Here is a 21473-nt window from a genome sequence, read left to right as displayed (position 1 = left end):
TTTAGGTATTTAACCTTCAGTGGGATATTCTTGTTTTAGACATTTAACCTTCAGTGGAATAATCTTACCTGTCAGGGCATTTACTCCCGAAGCCTAGGGGTGGATCCATATTTTTAAGCATATCATACATCTCGGAGTAATGAATCCGTCCTCTGAAACAAATTATCATATATCTCGGAGTAATGAATCCGTCCTCTGAAACAAAACATCTCGGAGTAATGAATCCGTCCTCTAAAACAAAATAGATAAGTTAAAATTCAAAATAAAAGTTTGATGAGGTTATTCAAATTTAATTAAATTGAATTTAATTAAATCAATTTTTTCAATTTAAGTTTGAAAGAAAAAATTTACTAAAGGGACTGAAAACATAATTTCAAATTTCATTTTCACAAAGATATCCTTTAAATCCTTGACTGTTTATCGATGACAGAGATATCCTCATTTTTCCATCTAAAATATAGAGTGCCAGGGGCCTGCCAGGTTAACAATCCCTTTCATATAAAGAATACTCACGTTGCACTCGGATCATATTCCGCCCAGATCCTGATATACTCCTCGAGGTGGTGAGCCCCCAGGATTGATGAGTCTCGAGTCAGATAATCAAAATTATCCATGATGACAGCAACAAACAGATTCAACATCAGGAAACTTAAATATATATATGTACAGGCTTATTCATAAACCATACGCCACGTCAAACTAAAGTTAATTCCACGTTAGATTGAAATATTTTAAATTTCTAATATATAACCAAATAAAGGAATTGAGTTTTTGCCACAAACTAAAATTTTTCTATCGTTATAACTTTGCAACCTAATGTCGAAGACCTTAGATATTTCAAACTATGAAAGCTGATAGATCAAAAAATTTGAGTTTGAAATATCGAAGTTTTAACATACCCAGTTGCAGAGATATTGGGTTTAGAAAATCTGAGTTTGTGACAAATCCTTTGTATATCTTATACTTGTGCGTAAAATAAAACTTCAAGAAGCTACGAGGTCACAAAATTGTACCAGTCATGTTGCACAGATGTTACTTTCGCCTTCTGTCAAGTTTACAGTGTAACATGAGATATTTTTAATGATTCTTTGTAAATTTAAGCTTTAGATTGTATTGTAGTGTTACTGTGCTTATAAGATTTTACGGTCGTCATTACATCATTGTTTACACGTAGCAGCAACCTTTAATTTATTTTTATTTTTTTCAACTATGTAAACGGTCAGCTTAACTAGAAAGCGATTTGTGGAGATCTACAATATAATAAATGACAGATTCCAGATGGGCAAACGACAAGAGAATTGGGTGAAAAATGAAAAATGATTGAGTATGAAGTGAAAAATGAAAAAAAATAGAATTATAGAAGGTTGAAAAATAATTGAAATAGGATGAAAAATGAAAAATAGTTAAAATTGGATGAAAATAAAAAAAAATAATTTAAAACTGTGTGGAAAAAAATAAAAAAAATGCACCTGCAAAGGAAGATAAATGAAACAAAGTAAGCGTAGGTTAAGGTTGATCCACATCTTTTCTCCGGGTCTAGAATCTCTCCAGTGGTTTCATTCCTCCTAGAGAACAGTACATTGTAGAGGTTGAAATCCCCGAAAAAGAGGATTTTAAAATGCGCGAATCAGTAGCGTCGGATCCTGGAACCAGGGAAGACCTATACTCATCTTCCTCTCCTTTAATATACTCGTTAATTATCATGTATTTATTTCTAGAAGCAATAGATGTACTTCTATAACATCTTCTCAACCCCTCCTTCTCTCGTACGGGGTTTCCCGCAAAGATTGGGATTTCAAAGACGACTGATGACAGTTCATGGTTCAAAGTTACTAACAGAGTTTTCTGTTTATTTGCAAAATTTTCTGTTTATTAACAGAATTTTTTATTAATAAACAGAGTTTTCTGTGGTTTTTTTTTTACAAAATTTCAGTTTTTTAACAGAATTTTCTGGTTATTACCAGAGTTTTCGTTTTGTTTTCATAAAGATTTTTTTTACCAAAACATTGTCTTCTTTACACCTACCTGTGAGCTCTGTAGTCACACGGTCTCTCCCCTTGACAAGATAACATAATGTTCGGCCACGCTTCTCCAGTAGCACATCTAGAGGGAACGGATTTAGGACGTAGAAGATCATGATTTGCAAGATTACAAGGATAGAACAGGAGATGTCGGACTTATTTTTACACAGGAAACACAATGCCAGCCAGAAATTTATGCAAAGATGTTACAAAATGTCGTTAAAGATTTAAAAATTTGTAACTGTCATTTCTGTTTGTTTCTAAAACATTTGTTAAAAACTCCTATAGACATTTCTAAATTTAAAGAAACAATGGGCGATCATTCAAATGTTTTCTTGTTACCCACCACTGTTTTTAGTTCTATAAATAATAATTTTACTTCTCTTGTCATCCTATCCATGTAATCTGATGTTAAAGGTTAACTTCATACAGGGTGTCCCACGAAACATGACAGTTGATAAATAGTTATGAATGTTGTCTTCCCTATACTGTATTAGATATTAAAAGCTTTTTGCAGTTTATTTCGTTAGAAAAATCTTTTGCTTGAATTGATTTTACTTTGAAATCAGTTTTACTATAACATGACTCCCAAATAATATTTATAATAAATTATGGAAGAAGACATTCTTAGCTATTCACCAAATGTCATGTTTCGTGGGACACCCTGTATATGGGTAAATTTGTTTAACACTGTGACAATTAGAAACACGTTTTTTAAAACAATAACAAAGATTGCAAATAAAGGGCTATTTTGCCAGATTCTAGTCAGTCCTAATATGTCACAGTTGAATATTAACAAATGAACGTTATCCAGGGTTTCTGAGACCTAATTTATGTCATTGAACCAAAGTTCCATGTTCCCCTGGACCGTATATAAGGGAAACCAATATTAATAAATCAGGGGAACCTTGGTTCTTGAACTATATTGGTTGGAACAACGGTTCCTGAATTATATCAAGGGAACCAAAATTGAACCAGGGTTCATGAGTTACATAAATGGGACATATCAGAGGAACCAAGGTTCCCTGAAGGTGACGGGTTCCCTGAAGGTGAAGTGTTCCCTGAAGGTGAAGGGTGCCCTGAAGGTGAAGGGTTCCCTGAAGGTGAAGGGCTCCCTGAAGGTGAAGGGCTCCCTGAAGGTAAAGTGTTCCCTGAAGGTGAAGGGTTCCCTGAAGGTAAAGTGTTCCCTGAAGGTGAAGGGTTCCCTGAAGGTGAAGGGCTCCCTGAAGGTGAAGGGTTCCCTGAAGGTAAAGTGTTCCCTGAAGGTGAAGGGTTCCCTGAAGGTGAAGGGTTCCCTGAAGGTAAAGTGTTCCCTGAAGGTGAAGGGTTCCCTGAAGGTAAAGTGTTCTCTGAAGGTGAAGGGTTCCTTGAAGGTGAAGGGTTCCCTAAAGGTGAAGGGTTCCCTGAAGGTAAAGTGTTCCCTGAAGGTGAAGGGCTCCCTGAAGGTGAAGGGTTCCCTGAAGGTGAAGGGTTCCCTGAAGGTGAAGGGTTTCCTTAAGGTGAAGGGTTCCCTGAAGGTGAAGGGTTCCCTGATTATTTGGAATGAAATCGTTTGTCCATTTAGCTATCACTGTCCCCTCTGTAGCCCATTATAGTCTCGATTCAATGAATGTATGTATGTAACTAAATTTTTAAGGAGAAAACACAATACTTTTTAAGGAGAAAACACAATACTTTTTAAGGAGAAAACATAATAATTTTTAAGGAGAAAACACACTTCTTTTTAAGGAGAAAACACACTACTTTTTAAGGATAAAACACACTACTTTTTAAGGAGAAAACACAATTCTTTTTAAGGAGAAAACATACTACTTTTTAAGGAGAAAACACAATTCTTTTTAAGGAGAAAACACACTACTTTTTAAGGAGAAAACACACTACTTTTTAAGGAGAAAACACACTACTTTTTAAGGAGAAAACACACTACTTTTTAAGGAGAAAACACAATTCTTTTTAAGGAGAAAACACACTACTTTTTAAGGAGAAAACACACTACTTTTTAAGGAGAAAACAATACTTTTTAAGGAGAAAACACACTACTTTTTAAGGAGAAAACACAATACTTTTTAAGGAGAAAACACACTACTTTTTAAGGAGAAAACACCTCTTTACAGATAGACACAAGCTCATTTTTACCCAGCACACCTAATTTTAACATTTACCCATTAATTCCAGGAAGGCCCTGGAGGGGGAGGGAAGAGGACTACTGCCCCCCATGTATACACGCCTGTGTCTATGCGATTTCAAGTGACCCTCTATTTAAAGAGGTACACACCTGATACACTACGGAACGCTTGAGAGCCATTTATGAAGAGCACTTGTGTTTACTACATTGTAAAATTAACCGAATTTATTTTGTTTAAAGACAGAGAAATGACAAGATCATTCCTCAGATGGACCTTTGATGAATCGGACATGAAGTTATTTAAATGTAAGGTCAGATGAAATTGCGGTAACAGTCCCTTTAAATTTTGATTTTACGGAAACCTTATTCAACTCGCCTGAAGAGAAGTAAAAGTCCATTTATAAAGGTTGTGAAATTGTTCCATCTTGATATATCTTCGTTACTTTCCAGAGCAATGTTGCCAAACACCTGGAGTAAACACCTGGAGTAAACTCCTGGAGTGAACAAACACCTGGAAACAAACACCTGGAGTACTGGAGTAAACGCCTGGAGTAAACAAAAACCTGGAGTAAACACCTGGAGTAAAAAACACCTGGTGTAAAAAAACACCTGGTGTAAACAAACACGTGGATTAAAAAAAACCTGGAGTGAACGCCTGGAGTAAACAAACACCTGAAGTTAACACCTGGAGTAAACAAACACCTGGAGTAAACAAACACCTGGAGTAAGCAAACACCTGGAGTAAACAAACACCTGAAGTGAACACCTGGAGTAAACAAACACCTGGAGTAAACACCTGGAGTAAACTCCTGGAGTGAACAAACACCTGGAAACAAACACCTGGAGTACTGGAGTAAACGCCTGGAGTAACAAAAACCTGGAGTAAACACCTTGAGTAAAAAACACCTGGTGTAAAAAATACCTGGTGTAAAAAAACACTTGGTGTAAACAAACACGTGGATTTAAAAAACCTAGAGTGAACGCCTGGAGTAAACAAACACCTGAAGTTAACACCTGGAGTAAACAAACACCTGGAGTAAACAAACACCTGGAGTAAGCAAACACCTGGAGTAAACAAACACCTGAAGTAAACACCTGGAGTAAACAAACACCTGAGTAAACAAACAAATCTTAGATTTGTAAACCAACCCAGGAGCTTTATATTTGAACTCGAGCTATTCTAATCCTTTACCAGATATCCTTAACAGAAAACTTAAAAGCAAACTTAATCCTGACTTTTGATTGGTTGAAGTTTGAAATACCAGAGTTATCATTGGTCGTATCCTTGAACGTTGCCCAGTAAAGAGCGTAATAAGTCCCAACGTAAGTTTGTTTCAATAAATAACTTTTGTTTATCTTTAATGGAACAAGACTTTTATTTCTTTAAACTGACAGTAAAAACTACTGAGGTTAAATACATTTTTAAGGTTCAGGGTTCGGTATAGTAAACATTAATCACTCTAAATAGAATCAAAATACCTTTTATCTGATTTAAACCTCTAAAAGCTGATAAATCATTAAAACTAAGATGGGAGCAGAAAAATCTCAATTTGTCCTCTAAATTTCTAAATATTCATCTTTTTTAAATGAAAAATATTTCTAAAAACATTGTTTAAAGATGAAAAGTTTCATAAATTCTGAACAATAGAAGAGATATAATTGAATATTTTTAATTAATTCTTGGAAAGAAATAGAGAACTACAGAGACGCAATATGTTTCAAACGAATTATTTCGAGAACAAAAACAAAGGGTTTTAAAAAATAAAATAAAAAGTTTGTAAAAATTAAACCCCCAATGCTTAAAAATTGTGAGACCTTCTGACCATTCTGCTTTTTAGTCAGCAGTTAGCTTCTACCAAAGGTTAGGCAGAACGGATTTCTTGTCCGCCCTCCCCCCCAAAAAATTTATTCTTTGAGAAACTTGCCCTTTAAAATTTTATCAATAATATTAATTTGATTCTATTTCAAATATGACTTTTTTAAATTAAAGGGACTGTAAAGGAAAAATGAAAAGGGGTATATGCTGAAAGCTATTTACTTTAGCTCTTGATCGCGACCCGTGAAAGTTAAATCTGATGTTCCTGTCTCGAGAAATAGAAATGAAACTGTGCCAAATTTATACGAAAATTCATATATATGCAGCAGAACTCCCACCAATGAGAGTGCAGTATACTATCACGTGTCTCTGTTTGTATCACATGACCAGTATACTGCACTACCATTGGTGGGAGTTCTGATGACATCATACGTACTTATAAATATTATTATCAATTATATCTATTAAAAATAAAAAATAAAAATTATAGGTAATAATTGGAGAAACCCTAAGTTACAATTAGGTTTCTCTAGGATATCTACGTTTTCAGATTAGTTGCGTATTTGCTGAATATGATTTGTAAGTTTATTCTATATTTCTATTTCTATACTAAATTGTATATTTATGAATTTTTGTATACATTTGACACAGTTTTATATCAATTTCTCGAGAGAGGAACATCAGATATAACTATCATGGGTCGCGATCAAGATTACTTTTCAGCCTATACCCCCTTTCATTATTCCTTTACAGTCCCTTTAAGAACTTTCTTTTTTGATTTTCAAGCTGCGATGGACCCTTTGGAACTTTTAATTGTGAAAAATAAATAAATCATTAAAATGTCTAATTTATAAACTGGAAAATTGTTCATGCAATCCAGAATTTTCTTACTAAGGTAGAAGGAATAGGTTTAGTGTACAGTTAATTGGGACATATTTGGAATACTAGGAATAGTTTTAGTGTACAGTTAATTGGGGCATATTTGGAATACTAGGAATAGGTTTAGTGTACAGTTAATTGGGACATATTTGGAATACTAGGAATAACAAAGATCTATAATTTCACTTAAAAGTGATTAAATAAGTTTCTAATAAACTATGTGCTTTGTAACAACATCAAAATTCAAATATAAATTTGCTTTCATGTCGTTTTGCTATTCCACAGTTCCACTAGTTATTTTCATCTAATATCAGCTGTTTGTTTATTTATCATCTGTGTTATTGTTTATACGCATAAACCAGCCCATACAAATAGTCAAAATATATCACCGTTAAATGTACGGAAATCTTATCCTTCCAACCTTCATCTAACACCTTGCAATATTTTTAAACCTTAACATTAATGTTTAAATTGTTGAAAATGAAACCCTGTCTGCAATGTTACGTGTACACTATATCTAAATTTTTTTTCTTCTTATTTCTAACCTAATAATTTTATAGAGAAGATGCAATTTTTGTTGTAAAATATATAGTCTCCTTGTTTACAAGTGCAGTTGAAAATATTCTATATAAAAAAATCCGCCAAAGTTATTGTTCCACACTCAAAAAGAGAAGGATAACAATTTCTAAAAAAATCACCCTGGAATTTTCGTACAGTGCAGGGTTTCATTTGATAGTTTACTCTTAAAAGGGAGTGTTCGCGAAAAATTAAATAGGAGTCGAATCAAAATTGGATTCGATCGCTACTAATTTTACTTCTACTTGAAGTGTCAATAAGGAGCAAATGGTCTAAAAAGCTTTATGTTAAGAGCGGAGTGAGTCCATGCCGTAACCATAGATTATTCAATTAATTTTTCTTGATCATTGCACTACTAATAATATTTGTAAGAAGTTTTTTAGTTTACTTCTTAGTTCTTAGTATTAGGCGTTTTAAGACATTTCCTCCTTATAAACGTGTTACGCACCTCTGATCCTTCAGTAAAAGTAAATTTAACCTGGCCCCGTCAACCTTGTTGCACCGGCTAGTCATATTGAGTGTCTTCTTTATTTACCCAATGTCCGGGCGATACAGTACAAACTGGGACCGGAAAGGTTGACCCGGCATCGGAAATTCAAATGTACTACGGCTGCCCGTGGTGTACACACTATACATAGAAGTAAAATTAATTTGATTCGGATTCAGCCTAACCCCTTTTTCATTTTTCGCAAACACTGCATTTCAAGAACCCTTACAATATCAGGTTTCGAACTGTCTTTGGGTTCGACCAGTAGACAACAAATCTTGTCATGCATCATTTAATGTACATCACATTCAAACCGTACATGCTGTACATGCGGTACACCTCTCACCGGAATAAAACCTGTAACCCGGCAAAGAAAGTTTGGAAGTTGTTGTGACGATTATAATCCGTATCCGGGTTATACCGTAGTGAACCAAATACCTTTTAGTGATAATAATAATAATAATAATAATAATAATAATAATAATAATAAAAATAAAAATAATTAATAATAACAATAATAATAATGATAATGATAATAATAATAAGATTATTAATCTGAATACCTGCATCCCAATTATAGCGTATATAAAGAAAAGCATGGCAATCAGCAGGATAACATAGGGAAGCGCCTGATGAAAACAAATACATTGATTTTTTTATATTTCTTTTCTTTTACAGTCTATAATCTACAGTCTACAGTCTACAGTCTACATTCTACAATCTACAGTTTACAGTCTACTGCAGTCTACAAAAAAAAACACTGAAAAGTTTGAATCGAAGAAATCTAATAAACAATGGTTTTGTATTTCATACATTAATATCTCAAGTTTCTTACACCTGGAGCTCCTGGAGCAAGGATTAATGATACAAATACAACAATTCTCCGAAAAATAGTAGAATAAATATCTGGAGAATGAAAGAGATAGAAATATAAATTGGTAACAAAATATTTTTTAGAGTTGATGGCAATGGGAGAAATGTCCCAAGTTAGATAATCTATCAGTTTCAGACTGGGAATTGGTAATTTCTGCTTTACATAAGAAGTAGTTAAACTATCCGTAACTATTTCATTAATAGATGATTTAATTCACTCTGAACTAAGCTTGTAGTGGATACTGCAGGGATCTACAGTTCTCTTAACAAAAGAATATAGTGAGTTTTACTATACTAACTTTCTAGAAGATGATTAAAAAGAATTGAGTTTGATATTTCGTACTAGACTATTTGATCTAACAGAACTTTTAAATATAAAAAGTCTACGCTATCGGGTTTTAACGATATAGAGATTAGAAAACCAGAAAAACTCAAGTTCTTGTATTACCAGAAACCACTGGAATAAGTGTAGATGTAATCAATGCAATATGCTTAACTACCTTTAAGAATAAATGAGTTAACCAGCTGTAATTCTAGTTAAGCTATTTCTCACTCATTCATAAATTTTCATCTACGAATTACCTTGAAAGACTGTATAGAGTTTAAAGATTCAGAGTAGGATACGAATAGTGTATCCTTGGCTCATTGTTACCTTTAAGGACTGTATAAAGGTCCAGAGTAGGATACGAATAGTCTATCCTTGTCTCAGGAGTTTAATCAACCGCGCTGCTCGGAACAACCGGAGGAAACCGACATTAAAGAAGTTTTTCTAAAATGTTTAAATCAATTAATCACATCAGCCTCGCTAAAAGTGGTTAAAACTGTATTATCTTCTAAATTCAGTAAATATACATATATCTGTCTAGAAGCCGGCCTGACAAATGAACCGGAGATTACAGGGATAATTCAGTGTAAAAAAAGATATTTTATATCTTTCTCCGTTAATCAAGTAAACTTTGTTCTAATCTAAAGAATTCTTTATTCAGGAATTACAGATAAAATATCTATGAGAGCAGGAACCAGATTTAATGTATAGGAAGACGTAGTTGAACTGCGCAGACGTAGTTCAACCAATTCTCTTGTGCACAAGTTTAAGCTGAAGAGAAGAAGTTGAATTAAGAGTGCGCGGTTCAACCATGTCTCGCATTTTCATTAAAGGAACTGAGTTCTTGCCTCAAACTTAATATTCAAATCCCTATATCTTTACTTTCCGATGGTGTAAAACTTTGATATTTCAAACTTTGACTATTTCATCTTACAGAATTCAGAGTTTGAAAAGGTAAAGGTCTATGACGACGGATTTCAAAAATACAGGGATTAGAATATCAGAGTTTGTTGCAAGGACTCAGTTTCTTTGTCCCAGATTTCGTAGTGAGCAAAAAATAAAATATAAAATTTGTTAAAAGTTTAGAGATGGGAGTTTGGTTCGTTTAAACATGTTTTAAAATTTTTACGAGGTTTCACAAGAACCTGTGATGCTTACCATTTTTATATAATGACACTATGACCCATGAACTGTAGAATATGGAAGACGACAATTTAGCAATCCTCTGTCTTGTATACGTATTTTATTTTTACCATTTAGCATAAAAATCAACTTACTGAGTGTAAAATGAAACTGTGTACATTGCACAATTGCAGTATACATGAATTCCACAGTTTTGTGGGTCTTACTGTATTGTGGAAAAACTGTATCATGAAAAATATTTACCGCAAACTCGACCATTAGTGCATCAACAATACTCCCGACAACGGTGATAAAGTCGAAAGTGTTCCAGGATTGTCGAAAGTAACTCTAGAAATAAAACAATACTATTCTAAAATATATGAATTATGCATAATAACAATAAAGGGACTGTAAGCGTAATTTCAAAATGGCAATGTCCGATACACGATGGTACCATCTACCCTTAAAAGCTTTGTCTGATTAAGCATAAATTATAAATCATAGTTTAAAAAATTATTATTTTCTACTGCGGTGGTTTCTTTACAAAAGTGACTTACACATTTCTATTTAGAAAAGAAGCAGCTATTATCAGAACTTAACACTTGTAAACCTAGAAAAATTTCAATCCCTTCTACAGTAATGATGAGATAAAGGCTTCAAAGGCACTGTTGCAACTCGGGCATTGTCATCTTTGCATGGAGGGTCACTTGATATTATGCTTACAGTCCCTTTAATAAAACTATAGTAAAAGGAGGTGGCAGAGAAGCCAGGAGTTGGAGAGGGAGGGAGGGTGCAGCCCGCATCCGCGCGGAGCTTCCGAGCATTTTTGGATGAGCGCGCTGCCGCTAATCCATTTTGTGACATTATTTCGGGGTAGAAAGCTCTTCGGAGTTGCCTGCCCCCTCCCATCCCCCTTCGAAGGAGTTGACCAATTTTATCTTAATCAGATCTTAAAAAAAGATATTTGCTTTTGCGCACCCACTAAGCTAGGCGAACCAAATTAACTTTTATCGATATTGCACTTCAAACTATTGGACTATGCAGCATATTGCGCAAAATAATGTTTAGAAATATCTTTAAATTAAGCAACAATAGGCAATTAATTTGCTATTTCTAGAATAAAGTTTAATTGTATTGTTTAATATTTGTTTAAAGGATCCAAGTTATTTAAAAAAGGTTTTCGGAGTTAATTTTACTGTTTTTTGTAAATACAAATGTTCAGCATAGCTAGCTGGAAAACATTCTAAGTTTGAAATACGATCCAACTACACAAAATATTTTGACCGGAACGAGAAGACCCAGAAAATTTCGGAAATGATCATAATTTCCTGTTTGCAAAACAAACAATTGTCATGAAAATATTTCAACCCAGTGCAGAGCTGGGATATTTTGATTATTCTTGAACTCTATATCCAGAGGACAAAATTAAACTAATTATTATATCCAACATGACGGCATGATCACATATGAATTAAATTCTGTGGCTGCCCATCTGTGTACCCTCCACAACCACTCCGGTATCGTGCATGAGGACAGCTCCCTGCATGAAAAGACCTCCGCCTAAAGTTTTATCCATGTCAACACAATGTTAGACATAAAAAGCAATGTTATGACATTTTCCGATATTTTTCATGTATTTTAATTGGAAAAACGCATTAAAAATTATCTATGTCTCGATGATTTAAAGAGAAGACGACATTCAAAAGAAATCACTTTTTTGCCTTTATCCACTTTAAAATACATTTAAGAACTATGTGCGCATTTAATAAATGTCAACTTATAATTTTTAATGTTTTAACATTGCTTTTTATGTGTAACATTGTGTTGAAATGGTTAAAACTTTAGAGGGAGGTGTCCCCATGCACTACACCAGTATAGTTGCATGAAATTATTAAAACTGGTTTCAAGATTTTCATGACAATTATTCAGAGTTTTAAAGATTGATGATCAGGATAAAACGTACATCGTCCTGTCATAAAGTGTTCAAATGTTATCTCAAAAATACTTTTTTTAGACATCCTGGATTCATAAAGGATCAGTCAACTCCTCTAATACTCTCAGAATACTGCGACCTTCCTGTTAAAGGGACTGTTATGATAGTTTGGGTAACATAGGAGGTACAAACCCTTGGTGAAAGAATTAAAGTTTATCTAGAAACTTCTTTTAGATAACTGTTACCTCCCTCAGTAACAAAATACCAGAACAATCTCTTTAAGAAACATTTTTCCGTAAGGATATTTTTGTAGATTTTTACAATAAAAATTTTGTTTTTACAATAATATCCGTCTTCACAACATTGTAAACATGCAATCACGATATCTAAGGGTTAAAGATATGGGTATTACATGTACTGTACATGTACTGTACATGTACTGAGAAACTGTAGATTTTCCGCTAGCCTGAAACAACAGTTAACATATAAAAGACTCAACATGAAAATCATAATTTTTAATTTTGACAAAATCTAACAAAACCTTCATGAAATACAAATCGACCAAATTTTGTTAAGAAGTTCCTTTAATAGTAATAAAAATATCTTAAGTTTTTGTTGAGGCATGCAACAAGATAAATTTTCAACTTGTTTAGATATATAGGCTAGCCAGTTACAAATCAAGTTTATCGCAATTATTGCGCATTTTGCACATTTTGCGCATATTGCGAATGAAACCAGGTATTCATGGTTTTTACTTTTCTTTGTCTGCATGCATTCATCAACAACAAATTTCCTTAAATGACACAATTTAAAAGAATTAACTCCATTCATATTGGGGTGAGAAAATTGTATGTTTCCCCTACTTGGCAAATGGCTATGCTGTTGCGCATGTTATATTTTTCATTGCAAACAATATTTCTCAATTAAAATAGTGTAATGCATCCCAAAAGCTCTTGCGCATGTAGGACATATACGATGAAAACTTTCGAGACTTTGAGAGTATCACATTAATAATAATTTCAGGTTTTTAAAATTCTTCCAGCCTAACATATCAAGAATAGTTTTATAGCATCACTGACAGGACATTAATCATGATTTCAGGTTCTTAAAATTTGTCAGCAAACATAATTAAGAACAGTTTATAGCGACACCTAGAGAAACATTTATAAACACAAAATATATGAATTTTCCTCGATCTCCTGTTAATGAATAAATAAAAAAGTGTTTTACATTGAATACAAAGTAACAACATAAAACCATTTAACAGTCAAAACCAATTTGTTACAAATGCGAGAAGTAGGCAATTCAACAAACTGTTTAAATACACAATTCACTGATAGAATATTGTGGTTTGCTATCAATATTTTATATACAGTAATACAGTTTTAGATACTTCTCACATCAAATTAGCTTTTTATCTTGCATTGAGTCAACATGGAGTATAATTACCCTCCAACCAAACGCTGTTAGTTTAAGTGCACACTCGAGGGTGAAGAGAAGGGTGAAAATGATATTCATATAAACTAGAACATCAATCAGGACCAGGGGACTGTTGTGATACTAAAATATAATTAAAAAGTAGAGTACTAGATTTTAAGAGATTTTTAAACTAAATATTTTAGCATCTGTAACAACCCAGTGACGTCCTACCAGGCAACCAACCCAAACGCATGATAGAGAATGACCTATTTAAAGCCAAAATTCCTGCTTCTTTCTGTTTAATCTAAATATCAAAAATACAAAAACAAGATATCGTGATTACAGTTTAGAGTTGTTGCTGTTAGTTAACTCAATTTTTATTCTATGCTTAGCAAGCCCAAAGCTGAAAACCGGTTTTATGGTATGATCTGCTGGCTCAAGCAGCATTGAAAAATAAAAATTGAGAATTTAACAGTTTTGGCAGCTGAGCATGGTACTGTAAACAGTGTACTGTAAACAGTGTACATGTAAATAGTGTACTGTAAACAGTGTACATGTACACAGTGTACACTGCAATCTATTGTCTTACCCGAAATCCAAAAGAAAATATTTTCATAAGACACTCCAGAGTAAAGAGTCCGGTTAGTATCGTATTCATGTAATGCAGGGTGGTTTTGTATGTTTCTGTTTGTTTGTAGTACTGAAATAGACACATGTATAACTTCTAATTGAATACTTTTTAACTGCAAGACTATACCACATGCAAACTATGCATGGCAAAATTGTAAAGATAATCCCAAATTGGTTCAATGAAATTTCATGCTGCATGCAAATCAATCATTCAGTAAAAAGCCATTCAGTAATCCAGGTATTTGCATGTGTCAATCTGCAGATTATTGAGGTCAGATTTAAAAATAAACATCCCAAGTAGTGAAACACTAAACTATGCTGTTTGAAACCTGTTTTAATTCTAGAATACATGTTAAGGCAGTGCATCACTAAACTAGGCTGTTTGAAACCTGTTTAAATTCTAGAATCCGTGTTAAGGCAGTGGAACACTAAACTAGACATGGTTGAAACCTGTTTAAATTCTAGAATCCGTGTTAAGGCAGTGGAACACTAAACTAGGCTGTTTGAAACCTGTTTAAATTCTAGAATACATGTTAAGGCAGTGGAACACTAAACTAGACTGGTTATAACCTGTTTAAATTCTAGAATCCGTGCTAAGGCAGTGGAACACTAAACTAGGCTGTTTGAAACCTGTTTAAATTCTAGAATTCATATTAAGGCAGTGCATCACTAAACTTTCTCAAGCATTTGCTAATTAAATCTAACTTCATCAGTGTTACTTGCTACTTAGACATAGTTTATATAGTGAAGTGCAGAACAGTGCAGTTTCTACTTTAGTATTGGGCTTTGTTAATCTTTTTGTTCTTTTTCATTTCGTTTTATTTTTGGCTTTCAAAAATCTTCTCAGTTCTGGTATGCAGAGTGTAAAATGTTCAATAAAAATAGATTAAAATTTAGAAATTTAGAAAATTATTAAGAGTTGGATTTAATTTTTAAGCAAATTGCGACACAAAACTTTCTATGTAACTGGTGAAGGGTGTGGATAAATTTAAACTTATTAGTGTGTAGATACAAAAAGTCATAAAATACAAAAACTTATCCTTGACCTAATACAGCATCAGCTCAATGCCTACTCGTGTATTAAATAATTAAAAAAATAGAATTATAAAAACAATTCTTGAAAATAAAATTGTAAACAAATTAAAATATCTTTAAAAAAAAATTTCACAATTAACATTTCTAAAGGTGGGTTAGGGGGATGGGGTCAAGGTAAAGGATATGATGGAGTTAAAGTTTTAACAAAATATAAACTAATAATAAATATTAAATTTGAATTTTTCTCAGAAAAAATTGTTAATTATTTTTCTTCACATATTCGAGAAAATAAAAATAAATTTTACATTTATTTTTTTAGGGTCAGAAATTCTACACGACTTCAAAAAATCATTGTCTTAAAAAAATGAAGTATTACTGTTCTATAAGGAAGAAGGAAGCTAGAAAGCGAATCAACTAAGTTACATAAAATTACTTACGTCCTGATTTCAAGTTAAATAGATTAATAGAATAATTATTTTGAATAAAGGAGTGAGTTTAAAAACACTGAGTACAAAAACACAGAAATATTTTTTCCAATGACAGTAGGGATACTGCGCTGGGAGCCGTTGTTTACTATTTAAGAAGTAGTCATACGCTTCTGCAAGTTGCGAATATCTATGACTTAAAGTAGTATTATATTATAAAAATTATAAAAATGCGCAAATTTTTTCACAAAAACTTTGGCAGAGCAGAAAGTTGTTTTATTTAATTGTCCCAATAGACGGCTCAGTGACTTAAGGTTCCGCTGTTGGGGAATCATGGGTCAGTACTCAGTAATGCATTGGACAAAAGGCCCGGAAAAATATGCAATGCATGCTCCCATCGCAATAGCACTAACATTTTTATCCTAAAATTTTGGGAAAAATATACTATTGAATAGTGACAAATTGTACAGCTTATAAATATTGTATAAGATAGTTTCAAAATACTATAATATTAGGGGGTTTTAGAGTTCTGGTCAAAACTTATTATTTCATGCCAAGCACTCATTGCCTATATTGAGAACTAAACAGGGGTGTATATTGTTGCAAATTCCAGGGGGAGGGGAGAGGGATAAATTTAATCATGAAACATTGGTAAGTTTTTGATAAGAAGAATTGTATAGACACGTCAAATAAAGTAAATTGTACATCAGATTGAAATCTCATACGCATTTCTCTGATTCAAGAGCTATGGGGAAGAACAATTTTTTAAAGAATTTTTAACAATTTTTGCTTTTCTAATAGTTGGCGTAAAATAATAACTAGAGAGCTGAAAGTTATGTCTATACACTATACAATGTAAGTGTACACGTGTTAAAAAAAAATTCTTTTGATGTTGAAATCTAATTTAGGAAATGTATTCTTGGGTGTGCGTACGTGTGTGGGGGGTACATATATTTGCAATCAATATCCACCTCTGATATTAAGAAGAATACCAACAAAGAAAGTTTAATATTAATAAAGTAAAAGAGAATAGTAAGATAAGTCTCTACAAACCTACAAAATTAAAACATGACGAAAATAATATGAAGATATCAGAAACAAAGATTATATCATTAAAGAGAGTGTTCGCGAAAAATGAAAGAGAATGGAGCACTTTAAGGGAGTTTTAGGATAAATCAATCTTGAAATAAAAACTATTTTTCTTAAGTTAAAGGGTCTGTACTGTCGAGGTTACTTCAAGTGACAAAATATATTTAAAGAATGGCATGTCGAATTCACAAGAGTACCCGTTAAACCTTTGTCTGACAAAAAATGAATGAGATATTCATCCTTTCTCTTTAAAATTTTGTTATTTTCAATTGTGGATTCTCTATAAAAGTAACTAGCGTATTTCTTGCTACAGAAACAGTTCAAAATTTATTGAACAGTTCTTAAGCTAAAAAAACGTCTAACCCCTGACATTTTTGATAAGAAAAATAGTTACTGGGTCCGTTATAAATCAGACATGGCCTTAGGGTCACTTGAAACGATAATTAGATAAATTAGATAAGGAAAATTAGATAAATAGAATAAAATTATTTATCGTGATGACTCGAAAAAATGCTTTAAAAAACTGGACGAATAGAAAGCGAGACCATAAAGGGAAAATGTTTAATAAAAAAGAAAAAATAATGAACTATTTTCTTTTGTTGAAAAGCATCTAACCATAATCCATTGAAGGCATCAAACCATTATTAAACATTTATTCCCTCTTCTCTAGTTTAACAAAACAACTTTAGACCCTACCTTCATCATAAGAAGCAGTGTATTAAGAACGATGAGTGTCATGATAAAGTATTCGAATGGTGTAGAGACGACTACCCGCCATATTTTATATTTGAAACTGTTTCGTTCCTTCGGCATATATCGTTCCAGAGGTTTAGCATGGATAGCGAAGTCGATACAAGCTTTCTAAATAATTTTTCTAATTAAAATTACAAACAGAAAATAGATAATCTTATTAGAATTAGACACAGGAATTCATTAATCTAGTTAGAATTAGAAACAGGAAATAATTCATCTAATTAGAATTAGAAACAGGAAAAAGTTCATCTAACTAGAATTAGAAATAGGAAATAATTCATCTAATTAGAATTATGAACAGGAAATATTACATGTAATAAAAATTAGAAACAGGAAATAGTACATCAAATTAGAATTAGAAACGGGAAACAATTCATCTAATTATATTAGAAACAGAAAATATTTAAGAAAATTCAAATTTCCTAACACATAGATGTGTTTTTTGTGTGAAATACTCGATTTATCATTTTTAAAAAAAGAGTTTCCTATAGTTTTCATATTCTTAACAACTTATTAGAATTAGAAACAGGTAATAATTAATATAATTAGAATTATAAACAGGTAATAAATAATCTAATTAGAATTAGAAACAGAAAATAATTCATGTAACTAGAATTAGAAACTGGACAGTCAGGCACCAATTTAGGGTGAAAAAGGATAAACTAGTGAGTTGTCTGGTGGAAGAAAGGATAAACTAGTGAGTTGTCTGGTGAAAGAAAGGATAAACTAGTGAGTTGTCTGGTGTAATAAAGGATAAACTAGTGAGTTGTCTGGTGAAAGAAAGGATAAACTAGTGAATTGTCTGGTGTAATAAAGGATAAACTAGTGAGTTGTCTGTTGTAAGAAAGGATAAACTAGTGAGTTGTCTGGTGGAAGAAAGGATAAACTAGTGAATTGTCTGGTGTAAGAAAGGATAAACTAGTGAATTGTCTGGTGGAAGAAAGGATAAACTAGTGAATTGTCTGGTGTAAGAAAGGATAAACTAGTGAATTGTCTGGTGGAAGAAAGGATAAACTAGTGAGTTGTCTGGTGTAAGAAAGGATAAACTAGTGAATTGTCTGGTGGAAGAAAGGATAAACTAGTGAATTGTCTGGTGGAAGAAAGGATAAACTAGTGAATTGTCGTGTACAAGATAAAGGCAAAATCATAAAAATATTCCTCCTTTGGGAATCCAGGTATTTCAAACATTGCAGTAAAAATATGAACCTATTCAGTCTCTATCTTTTACTTATATACCTACCTACCTACCTACCTACCTCTCTATACCTACTTACCTATCTACGTACCTACCTACCTACCTTCCTACCCACCTACCTACCTACACCTACCTACCTACCCACCTGGTTTTTATCTATCTCTCCGTCCTGTAGCTCCGCCTCCCCCTGCTCCTGGAACGTGATGATGATCAGGGCGACAAAGATGTTGACAAAAAAGAAAGGAAAGACGATGAAGAAGACAATGTAGAAGATGGACATCTCGGTCCTGAAGAGTGGATCAGGTCCCTGGTTTTCAAAGGTTGCTCCCATGCTGTGCTGAAGAACCCTGAAAATCAAGATGAGATTATACCACTGTGAACTTACCAGGAGGAGAAGGTCTATGCAACATTACTGATAAAACCTTGTGACCTCTAAGCTCCTTCAGTTTTGATTTTACGTACAATTATGACAAAAAGCAAATATATCTGAGCTGGGAACTTTAGAATGGTGGATATCAGGATTAATGCTTGATCGACCTCTCTTTTTGCTAATCTCGAGATTTGTTGGTTTTCTCTCTCTTTGGATATCCGTACATTGTTTTCTCCAATGAGAGTGCAGGAATATAGTTCGTAAATTGTTTTGACCAATGACAGCCTTTAAAATAAATTCTATCCCGTGAGAGAAATCCGTAATTTCTAAAAAATAAAGAATATGTTGTCGACCATTTTCCAGTGAAGAAAACGAACAAATCTGGCCTAGTTCCTAGAATCAAATTTGTTGATCTAAATATTTAGTCTCGAGATTAGCAAGAAGAGAGGATTAAGCATTAATCTCGATATCCGCCATTCTAAAGTTCCCGGCTCAGGTTACATATTAAACATTCAAAACTTGTTCTTCACAACATCTCTTCAATAAGAAGAGTTCTGATTGAAAACATATTAGATATCAATCTTACGAGCAGTTTACTTCAGTTTGAAGTGACAAGCAATGTCTAATGGTTGTTTTGTACGGAAATACACAATTCAAGGTTATAATGCTAGGAAAGTTAATTGCAGTTGCGTATACTCTGCGTACACATTGAAACCAGTTCTCTCTGGGCGGAATTTGTTAAATTTTGTTAATTTTGATAATTCACATAATAGTTTCCTATGACCAGAATATTTCATTGATTTTTTATGTGAAATATGGATACAATATCAGGCTTCGACATCCGTCTTGTGTTTACATTACCACCCAGAGACAATACAGTGCAGTACAAACGATTATTACACCTCTGAAATAACCTTCCTTGCATTGTAATCTTGCTCAAATCTGTCTTCTATTCAGCAAGGACAAGGAGAAGGAAAAAAGAAAATATTAAAAAATAAAAATTAAATGAAAGAACCCAAAACTATGGAAATGGCGGAGATAACGAGCCTTGAGAAAAAACGCAATATTTTTTTAATATTATACTTTAAGATAAGCAACCAGTTCCTTTCAGGTTTAAAAAGGTTTTCAACTTGTTAGAAAATAATGTCGTAAATCAAAGATTTTCTGATGCGGTTTCAGGGGAACCCGAAAAATTGACGTCAAGGACCGTCCCCTCCCCTCCCTCGCTATAAAAGTATATAAAAATAGATGAAACGTACGCTGGCCATCCTTCAGTAGTTTGTACAGCGAAGAGAGTTAGCATGGCAACCGCGACATTATCATAATGAAACTGCTGCTGTCTCCATTCTCTCTTGTAGACTCGAGGGGGCTCGGAGTCAGAACCAAACTCAAAATATTCACCCTGAAAAAATCAAAATCTATATAAATACTTTGCTTGCTTGTCTGTCTGTGTGTCAGTTTGTATCCAATAAACGTCAAAACAGCTGAACAGATCGGGCCCACATTTTGTGTTGGACCTCACATGACCCCAGTTTTATGAAGTTTTATGAATGATCAAAATTTCAAAAATTTGTTTCAAACAAAATTCGATTTTCATTAATTTAGAAAATCTACAAAATTTTTTGTATGTATACAAATAGAAGATGGGCGCGAAGCGCCCTATAAGTTTAGTTTAAATTTATTTCCAAAGACCACACTAAAAAGTAATCGATTATTTTAAAATATATACCTGACAGTATTTTCTAGTAAGTTTATCAATATCAATCGTTAAAGATATACCTGACAGTGTACTCCAGTATGTCTACTAATATCTGTACAGTTAAAGCGATACCTGACAGTTGTAACATTTAATCCTTTGATATCGTTACAATCCCAGACATAAATCCTAGGGAAATCAAGATCAATCCTTGTCCCTCATCCTTGAGGGTTAATACAAGACTTCACTTTCATTCCCAGTACCAATTCATAATTCACCCAAACCTCTCATCTTGTGTATAATATTTATCTCTCAAGATCTTGAATAAGTGGGTTTATCAATCTACATTTTATTGGTACAAATATATCTGTTAATATCTATTTATATTAAATCATATTCCATAGATCTGTAGAGTCCCTCAGCGGTAAGACAAGTCTCCACTAACTCTTAAATAGTAAGAGTCCCTCAGCGGTAAAGCAAGTCTCCACTAACTCCTATATAGGAGGAGTCCCTCAGCGGTAAGACAAGTCTCCACTAGCTCTTAAATAGTAAGAGTCCCTCAGCGGTAAAGCAAGTCTCCACTAACTCCTATATAGGAGGAGTCCCTCAGCGGTATGATAAGTCTCCACTAGCTCTTATATAGGAAGAGTCCCTCAGTGGTAAAGCGAGTCTCCACTAACTCCTATATAGGAAGAGTCCCTCAG

At 33.3% G+C, this 21473-nt stretch overlaps 1 protein-coding gene across 1 annotated transcript in view; it reads right to left on the bottom strand.

The window, feature by feature from the left end:
• The window catches only part of LOC111699172 (voltage-dependent calcium channel type A subunit alpha-1-like), a gene marked incomplete at its 5' end in the record, with an annotated part of 65770 nt that overhangs the window by 11978 nt on the left and 32319 nt on the right, over positions 1 to 21473 (bottom strand). The window contains 13 exon segments of the mRNA XM_023469773.1: positions 69 to 152; positions 514 to 648; positions 1470 to 1565; positions 2026 to 2103; positions 8251 to 8342; positions 8468 to 8533; positions 9430 to 9546; positions 10489 to 10572; positions 13607 to 13717; positions 14166 to 14276; positions 17452 to 17616; positions 18849 to 19050; positions 20333 to 20475. Coding sequence (XP_023325541.1) covers positions 69 to 152; positions 514 to 648; positions 1470 to 1565; positions 2026 to 2103; positions 8251 to 8342; positions 8468 to 8533; positions 9430 to 9546; positions 10489 to 10572; positions 13607 to 13717; positions 14166 to 14276; positions 17452 to 17616; positions 18849 to 19050; positions 20333 to 20475 — 1484 coding nt within the window.

Source organism: Eurytemora carolleeae, unplaced genomic scaffold (genome assembly GCF_000591075.1).
Source record: "Eurytemora carolleeae unplaced genomic scaffold, Eaff_2.0 scaffold30, whole genome shotgun sequence".
Classification (NCBI taxonomy): Eukaryota; Metazoa; Arthropoda; class Copepoda; order Calanoida; family Temoridae; genus Eurytemora; species Eurytemora carolleeae.
This window is presented reverse-complemented; position numbering and strand designations above follow the sequence as displayed.